At 43.7% G+C, this 9,745-nt stretch overlaps 1 protein-coding gene across 1 annotated transcript in view; it reads left to right on the forward strand.

Moving 5' to 3' along the window:
* Positions 1–4,755, forward strand: part of TMEM114 (transmembrane protein 114) — a 28,298-nt gene extending 23,543 nt beyond the window's left edge. Inside the window, exon 4 of the mRNA XM_084640481.1 lies at positions 4,370–4,755. Within this exon, the coding sequence (XP_084496607.1) occupies positions 4,370–4,602 (233 nt within the window). The 3' untranslated portion in view covers positions 4,603–4,755. The remainder of the gene's footprint in view (positions 1–4,369) is intronic.
* The last annotated feature ends 4,990 nt before the right edge of the window (positions 4,756–9,745 follow it).

The following is a 9,745-nucleotide window of genomic DNA, read 5'->3' on the forward strand; positions in this document are numbered from 1 at the left end:
TGTATTTTACAAACCTCCAGTAGATTTTGATCCCTACTTCCTAGTCCTACTTCTTTCCAGGGAATTTGCTACAGGCATGACGTTAGCATTGTGCACGCAATGCCAGAGCTCACTGTGTACAGATGAATCAATGAATTCTCTCTTGGAAAAAGAGAGAAGAAACATGGCAGCAGCTTTAATGCAATGTTCTTTCATAACATACATTGCCTTGGTAAAGCAACAAAGCCTATAAATACCTACCTTGCCTCACATGAGCATTAATAGCAATCTTCTATCCAAGTGACGTAGAAGCTACTTAGGGCAAGACTTAACAATACTAACTAAAATCTCACAGCATTCTATGAGGTATCTTAGATTAGGTGTAACTTTCTTTCACCAACAGAATAAAATTAAACGGCTGGAAAGGGCCAGGTAAGCCTTTTTAATTCACAAATTTACAACAACTTGACACACACACACTCAGCTTGACAACAGCCCTGTGTGGTAGGATTAGAGGGAATATTTCACCTGTGACATGAAATGCAGCCACCTCTGCAGTGGTACTTGGTAACTGTTTTTAACAGTCCACAAGAATGCTAACACCAAGTGTAGTGGAGGTTGGTGATTGCAAAATGATCACATATTGGTGTGCTCAGAACTTAGCAGCAAAGGGTGAAGGCTTATACTCTAAGCAGAAGATAGAGTTGAGGGAAGGGGGTTTGGGGAAATACATCCTAATGAAAGGAATAGCCAAGTATACAGAATTTTGCCCCTACAACTCTGATGTTTTGTGCTTTTGATATTTTACAGCAAGTTGTAACTGGTTATTAAGTAACACAAGAAGTTTCCCCGCAGTCAGACAGGCGCAGTACCTTGGTCACACTAATGCCAACAATAAAACCTCAGTCTCATGCCCTCCCCTGCCATCCCAGTGCTAGTGGGGGTCAGGAGTCCATCTTAGCCTAGATCGCTCTGCCTAAGGTTCTTGCAGAGCCCTGCTCTGTAACAGCTGCTCCACAGTTGCTTGTTACTTCCCCCCAAATCAATGGTAACATCAGCACTGTTCACTCAACAGATAAATGGGCCAGGAATAGACCTACCTGCTGAGCTGTTCCAACAGGGGCATGCTGCTGAAACCTGACCCAGACCATGCTGCCTGCCACCCACCTCTGTCAGTCTGCCAAGTCCTGACCCTTTGGTCAGGCTGAGTTTAGGAGGAACGTCACTAGTTCATGTCTGCATTATTAGAATCCAATTACACATGGGTCAGCGGATCAGAATATCCTGTTTCTAAAAGGGTAAGAGAAGAAGGACTAGAGTTGCTGGAAGCAAACAAGCAACTATTTCAGGGCTTTGGGAGCTCGGGGCAGAGTGAAGTGCACATCACTGTTTGTGCTTTCACAAGTCCAACTCATCATGTAAGCTCCTTGTTTCTGCAGCTGTTCAAGAAGCACCATTCAATAGAAGTCATGAGAGCAGTGTCACAACAGATTTGGGAGATTGGGAAATCACTGAAGATAGTGTTAAGTGAAAAGCTAAGACACGGAGGATTTGTAATTTATAATGCAGTTTTTCTACTTGGGTTTGATTTCGCCTACTGACTCCTGTAACTCTAAGAACTCAGTTGAAAGGAAAATCTTGAGCCAGAACCTTAGCTGGTGTAAACTGCTGTAACTACAGATTCTCATGCTGTAGCTTAATGTAGACACACACAGTTTAATATAGAGTGCCACTTTATCTGCTGTTCTCTATTGATTGACAGTGCAGAACAATATAAAGAGATACTTTAGGCTGCAGACACAAACGCCAGGGCTTTTTCCTTGCCAGCACAGTTTGTGTGTTCCAGGTACTGGAACAATTTAGCTTGCCACCTCTTAAATACGCCCATCCTGGTTAGAGACCATCAGAATCTAGCAGATCTTGCCCAAACCTCCATGAAAACAATCCCCCTTATCTTTATCTGGCAGTTTGTGTACCGGGGGAAGAGATTCACCCTCATGCCAAGGTCTAGCAAGGCCCATGCACTACTTCAACCAAGAGTATGAATGTGTTTTACCTCTCTGATGTCCAGATGCATCCGTGCCTCAGTTTCCCACCAAAGAGGTCTTTCACAGGCTGGTAGGGCAATTTGACCACGGTCAGACTAGATCTCTCCTTCCTAGAGAAAAAGGAGCACAAACAAGACCACCACAAATCTCCTCTTTAAGTGCTCCACAGATAACTTCACTATTTCTGGGCCATGGTCCTTAGTCACATCATTGCAGGCCTTTCAGGTGGCACGGCAGAGATGTAGAGGAGCCCATATCCTTTTGCTAGTTAGCCTTGAGAGCCTACATAAAAAAGCATTCCTCAGCTCTAGCCACCACATTTTCACTGGGGCTATTCCCTACACTTGCGAGCATCCTAGACCCTCTCACACATCCTCCATACAGTCCTTTCTAGGCTCCTCTGCCAGCAGGGAGACACACCAGCTCCAGGCCAGCCCTTGCCTCTGGAGAGCTTCTCAGGGTGCTGCTATTGTCCTCCCTGGATCTCTTTCAGCTCTCTCCTGCCAGAGAGCCACTTCTAAGCACTCTGCAAACTCTAATTACCAGGGAATTGTCCAGTGGGCTGCTCCTGCTACTTCTCCTCCACCATTTATCCAGTTTCCTTCTTCCCAGCAGCCTTGCTGCCCGCCCACAGTCACATGATCCAGGTGGAGAAGAGCCAGGACTCTAAAGGCCTCGCTTACCCTATGACAGTGAGGGAGAAAGTGGGACTTCAGTAATGGGTGGGCCTCATGCTAGCCATCTGTACTGAGGAATTTCTCTATTTAACACCTGACTTGGTAACTCTCAATTGCTTTGCACCAGCTTAGGGCCTCATCCTCCCTTATGCAGGAGCAGGGGACAGGAAGCTCTGAGAATTTTAATTTACACTGCTCTCTAGGAGTCCTTCCATCAGGGGAGTGGGATTAGGGTATCTCCCACCTTCGTGCAGAAAAGGCCTGGGGGTCCAGCCCCCCAGATATCATGGATCTTAGCAATTGTCTCGAGAACGAGCCATTTATGGAGGCCTCACCCTTTGTCTAAGTTCCGCGGATGCATGACTCCATTGCAAATGCAGGGGCAAAGATGCCCTGCTCACTGCTACTGCTGGTCGGGGAGGGAGGCAAGCCAGCCTGGGGAAGTCAGGAAGTATTAACTTTAGAGTTTTCTCTTGGGGTTTTAACAAGGAGACAATCTGGGAGGAGCCTATATGGCCTCCCTGCCTTTAGCCCTTTCTGTCCTCACTGGAACAGAAGCAGTTGGGAGAGTTCTTGTATGGAGCTAGGGGGACATGCTGCAGAGGTGGAAATCTCCTTCTCCACGGGCAAAAAATCCCCGCTGCATCTGCATGGGGAAAGCAGCATGAGGCTGAGTCCACAGCAGGCTCTATACACTGCACCTAATAAAAGAGCTGTCCGGAGTGAGCATGCCCCTCTTAAACAGCCTTACACTGCGATCCTATCTTGAATTTAGATTTCACCGCCTGCAGCAATTAACAAATTATGCAGCCACTCTTGAAAAATGTGGATGCTTATTCTGAGCGCCTTGATTTTTCAGGAGCCCAGCTTGACATACCTACACTCTGATTTTCCGGAAGTGATGATCATCCACAATTCAAGTTCCAGTCCAGGAGCTGACAATAAGGCTAGAGAGACAAAGGAGGTGAGGTAATATCTTTTACTGGACCAACTTCTGGTGGTGGAAGGTACAAGCTTTCAAGCTACACAGAACTCTTCTTCAGCTTGTGCCTTCCACCAAGAGAAGGTGGTTCAATAAAAAAATACTACCTCACCGACCTCCTTTCCCTCATAAACTGGGACCAACCCAGCTACAGCAATTCTGCAAACGGTAAAGCCCAATGTGGTTTAAGTTGAGGACTCAACGTTAGAGACCGCACTTGAAAATTTTAGCCTAAATACAAGCAGCATCACTGGGCTGAAATGTATAATCCAGTTCTCTACTTGCACCTGGTGTAGTCATTTACAGCTGTGCAAAGTGTCTATAAAACACTCCCATTCACACCCACTTTTCACATGAGTACACAGCTATATAAGGCGCAAAGCAGTGGAGAATCAGGCCAATGATACAATTTTGTAAGTTGGGCTGTACATGTCTGTGTCTGAAACACACATCATTAGGTGTGCATTGCAGGAAACATGCTGTTTTACATTTTGGTTCATCACCTAAGTGATACAGAGACCAAAACAAAACTAGAGACAAGAAACAAAACCAGAGGGCAGAAGAGAGTCCTGCCTGAGTATATACGGAGGGATAGCAAAGGAGATCTAGCAGAGCCATAACCAAGCAGTTTGGACTGAGGTGAAGTGGACCCCAACACTATACTGCATTTGTGTTTCCTTTAGGCCTTGTTACGCTCACTGGGATCAGTGTCTACATTGCATACTCAGCGGCTGCCTTCAAGGAAGCTCTCTGCCTTTTGGGAAGGAACAACCTCTTGGAGGAAGTTGACATCAAGTTTGGCTGGTCTTTGGCACTTGTGTGGGGCTCCTTCATTGCAGAGATGCTGACTGGGGCAGCGTTCCTGCTGGCTGCCCGAGTGGTAGGTCTCAAACAGAGTCGGGAGCAGAGGATCTGAAGAAGCAATGCAGCCCAATGATACCGTGGAATCTAACAAGGTGAACTGACTGGATCAATGCGGATAAGAATGGCAAAGCTGCTCCTGAGTGTACCACGATGCTGAGCTAGCTCTTCTCCTAACAAATGCGCAGTGCTCACTATGGCAACAGTTCATTGTCAAATGTTAATGAGGTGGCCTTTGTGTCTTTAAAAGAAAATAAATTGTGTATATTTAGTGCTCACTAAGGATGCTCATTTGACAAGCCCAGAGACTGAGCTGCCTCTTTTTGTTGCAGGACAGGTCTAACACAAGACGACTTCTCTTTTCTTTCCCCCTTCAACTGCCCCTGACAAAGTGCCTCATGACTGCACTGGAGTCCTGTCTCCACAGCCCACTTAATCCTGGGCCTCTGCTGAGACTCCTAACAAGGGTGCCAATTAGTGCTAGCTGTGATGGAAGCCTCTATCCCTTAACAGCTGGCCCAAGACCATCCTACATTTATTGTACATAAGCTACTAAGCAGCCCTTAGACATTGTGACCTTCATGTCTGCTCTTATATAGATTCTATATATCTGAAGACTGGTTGAGAAAGACAAAACACATATGAATAATCAAAATGTATATCCTAGCACAGTTTCACTGCGCAGAATGAGATGCAGATTAGTGATTCAGAGTGCCATGGACTTCAGAGTATTTGAAGGGTGACGTAAACCACGCAAATGACAATCCAGAGTACCCCGGCTTCCAGCGTACTTGAGAGATATCCCAGGTACAGTAGTAGGACTTGGTCTGAAGTGCAATTCAGTATCAGTGGTATTAACACTTTACTAATCACAGATTAGTAATTAACAATCTTTGCTAATTACAGATTCTCTCTGTTCCCTTACATCTCACTTCAGACATGGGAGACCTTCATCTCTTATACCGTACCTGTGATTCTGTTTTTTAGTGACACAGACGTGCATGTACACACACAGAGCTAATGTTAGAAATGAAACAGCCCAAGAAACCTGTAAGCCAGGTCAGGTATGTCTAATTTCAAGGGAGTTCCTTCAGAACATAGCACTCACTTTACATGGTAGACGATATTTACCCCTCACCGTTTATTACACATTGCGAGTTGCATTCTTGAGATGCATGATACTTTAACATTGTCATTTACTTTGTTCTCCAAGGTGTTTTTAAATCTGGATTTGTAATTTCAATGGGAACTCTTATCATGCATTGTGACAGGACGTATTTAAATTGTATAAAATCATACATACAACTCAGCTGAAATTTATCTTACATGCCGAGTACTTGTTTTTTGTATCCTGGCCAATAATGCCTAATAGAGGGCCTGCTCCAGTGCCATTAACCCTCAAACTCCCAGTGATTCCAGTGGGCTTTGGATCAAGTCCATATTGAGTCAACAGCTCCACTATATTCCTGTTAAGGATGTGTGTTTCTTTATGACTTCAGTGTAGTGATCCATATGCAATGGATACATGGAAAACCATTCTGAAATAAGGAGACTGCAAATCTAGCATAGGATTGAGAGTCAGGATGCTGCGGTCTTCTCAGTGGTGCCACTGATGTGCAATGGGACCTTGGGCAAGTCCCTTTACCTCTCTGCATGGTAGTTTCTCCATTACTGAAAATGGGGATAACTGTTCTCACTTGCTTCTGTTAAATGTTATAGTAATTTATTATTTTTTGTATTCAAAAACTGCATCATTACTTATACTATGATGTCTAGAGACCCCAGCTGAGAGCAGAGTCCAATTGTGCTAGGTGCTGTATGGACAGAGAGAGAGAGAAAGAGAGAGAGAGAGAGAGAGAGAGAGAGAGGCCTTGCTCCAAAGAACCAGCACTGTAAACAGGCTAAGGCAGGAAAGAAGGGAATTTAATGGATTAGGAATAAAGAGATTAATACTTTGCCCATAGCCATGCAGGAACCCTGTGGCAGAGCCAGAAATCAAACCAGATCTTCTGATTTGTAGTTCAGTGCCTTACCTACAAAACCCTCTCCCTCCTTTTCATCGGGATGAAATACAGGTAGGATTTTTTAAAGCTCTTCAGTGATTTAGGAGAACAAGTCCTATGGACAGTCAATTAGACTTGAGCTCCAAGGTCACTTAGGTGCTTTTGAAAATCTCAACCCACCACATTCCAGTGTTATTGTATTTTTCAACATGTTGCCGTGCACTTGAATTAGGCAGGATACATTTCTGTCTGTGTACTATCAACATGCAATCACTTTACCAGTGCAAAAATATAGTAACAGCTTTAAAATGGAAGTAGGGAAAATCTTTCATTACCAAAGTTATACACACTTGAGTATGGTACTTTAAATGTTTTGTGTTAGACTCAGCACCTGTTTATTAACAAAAGTCTCTGTATGTGTGAGATCGCAATTTAATGCTGTGCCAAAATTTGTATGATGTAACACTTTGTATGATGTAACTGTAACTCTAAATCTTTGTTACTTATAAATGTATTGTAAACAGCAGCTTCATGCTGATATCTGAATATTTATTACCGCTACTCCATTAAAATGGGCCTGAATTGTGATGAACCCCCTAAAATGATATCTCACAGCTGAACATGGTTTACAAAAGCACAGGAGAACTAAGAAATATGTTTTCTATAAGGAATAAGGCATTTTTTTGTGCAGAGTTATTCTATAATTAATATGATATGCTTTCAAAGTGCCTCTATAAAACATCTGAACTGTAGCGGCACTAAGTTTTTATAAATATAAAATATATACGTTCATATAAAGGAGCTGAAGAGGTCTGAACTAAGTACAAAACAAATGAATTTGTCACCATAAATCACTAATGGATTATGTTTCTGTGTCTTCTAGGAGCTTTTAAAAATCTTCCCCACTTCCTTATTAGAACTTCCTACACTATTTGGATGTGATGATGGAACAGAGTTATTCTTCCTTGAGAGTTTATGTAAAATCCTTAAAGTTCTCTGAAATAATTTCCCCCGTGCAGCATTAAAAAACACACATATACCTTGAGAGAGATTGTGTGGAACAGTCCATGGGAATTAAGGGTCCTCAGCACCTGTTGGATTAGGCTGAGAGACAGGAAATAGTGTGGAGGCAGCTTTATAAAGTCTGACAAATGTGACCATCATGGTTCTTTCTTCCAGCAAGATTAATGCCTGTTTGATACCCAGTAGTTTGCTGTGCTTCCCCACAATGCATCACTGAGCCTGGCAGACTGACTTGTCCCATTAACCCCTGCTGACATGTAAACATGCCTAGGTAAAATGGCCATGGTTAAAATGAAGGAAAAGACTGACATACTTGGGGCACATGAGAAAAAGGACCCTTGGCCAGGTCAGAGACAGGAAGACAGACTCAGGCAGTGCACAGCACTGGCTGCTTGCAGATGGTAATAGCTGCCTGGGTGGCTGTGGCTGTGGAGGTCAAGGCCCAGGAGCCCAGGCTGGAGTGGGTCAGAACCGGCTGCTGTGGGTAGCCCCAGACCTCCCACCCCATCCTGGGTGGTGCATCCCAGCGGGCGGGGACATGGGCCGGGGGCTGCTCTTGGGGCCCCCCAAACCCTTGCTTGGGTTTACTCCTGTGCCGCTGCTGGAGCTGGGCAACCAGCCAGCAGCCGCTTCTCTCTCCACTCTGCCTTCAGAGCCAGGTGGCTGAGGCAAATTTTGGGGTGGCTAGAGCCCCTGCAAGACCCCCTGTTAACAGGATACAGATAAGTGAACATAATGCAATTAACATCCCATGAGTCTTCATGAAGTTTAAACACCAAATCCACTCATATATTTAACAATCCCTTTGATTATACTAATGCTCAAGGGAATAGGCCTGGGGTTTTGGCATATGCTGGCACCTGGACTGCCAGCATCACAGTCTCAATGACAGAGATGATGGGTCAACATCCATGGGAAATGCTTTTGAAAGTAAAATGCTGTTCATAGATTTATGCACACAATGTTCGGTGAGATAGGGAAGTACTATCCCAGTTTTACAGATGGGGGCTGAGGCATGGGGTAGATTAATAACTTGCCCAAGGTCCCATAGGAAGTCTGTGGCAGAGCCCAGCATTAAATCCAGTCTCTCCCAAGTCCTGTTCCAGTGCCCTGCTCACTAGGTCATCCCTCCTTCCCTCTAATCTCTTTCACTTATTTTAAACACTATCAAATGCACTTTTTCATGCTCCAAGGACGGAAAGAGTTTTCCTAAAAAGTTCCCATCAGCTTCAAGTCCTTGCACAGAATATTTGGCTCCACAGGAGAATTTATTTTTAAAGCTATTGAAAACAGGAAGCTATAAGGAAAATTCGGACAACTTTTACTGCAGCTTTAGCCACCAGAAAAACATTTGCTTTAGATCTGAGCTCTCTTAAAACTGTATTTTATTCATTTGGGAAACAAAAAAAATGCTATATTGATTTTTTTAATTGCTGGAGTGGTTTTCTGTGTCATTTCTCTCTTCATCTTTTTGCATTCAATATTTCATCTAAGAGAGCAGAAAAAGTCTCACTTTAAACACCTCTTTCTTTCTTGCATTGTACTATTGTTTTGCAAGAACAACAAGGAGTCCGGTGGCACCTTAAAGACTAACAGATTTATTTGAGCATAAGATGCATCTGAAGAAGTGAAAAGAAAAGGAGGACTTGTGGCACCTTAGAGACTAACAAATTTATTTGAGCATAAGCTTTCGTGAGCTACAGCTCACTTCACTCACGAAAGCTTATGCTCAAATAAATTTGTTAGTCTCTAAGGTGCCACAAGTCCTCCTTTTCTTTTTGTGAATACAGACTAACACGGCTGCTACTCTGAAATCTGAAGAAGTGGGGTTTTTACGCACAAAAGCTTATGCTCAAATAAATCTGTTAGTCTTTAAGGTGTCACCGCACTCCTTGTTGTTTTTGTGGATAAAGACTAACACGGGGTACCCCCTGATACTTGTTTTGCAAGAGAGGAACAGTGGTCTCTACTGACATCTAGTGGCAACAGTACATCACTATATAGAGTTATTACATTTTATGAAATGGGCATAGTTACATAACCATTTAATTTTTCCATAAAGTTTAAAGCCAGAAGAGGCCATTGTGATCATATAAGCCTACATTTCCTGAAAAGCACAGTCCAGAGAATTTCACCTACTGATTGCCGCATTGAATCCAATAACAGAGCGGA

This window comes from Lepidochelys olivacea (assembly GCF_965140295.1).
Source record: "Lepidochelys olivacea isolate rLepOli2 genome assembly, chromosome: 10".
Classification (NCBI taxonomy): domain Eukaryota; kingdom Metazoa; phylum Chordata; order Testudines; family Cheloniidae; genus Lepidochelys; species Lepidochelys olivacea.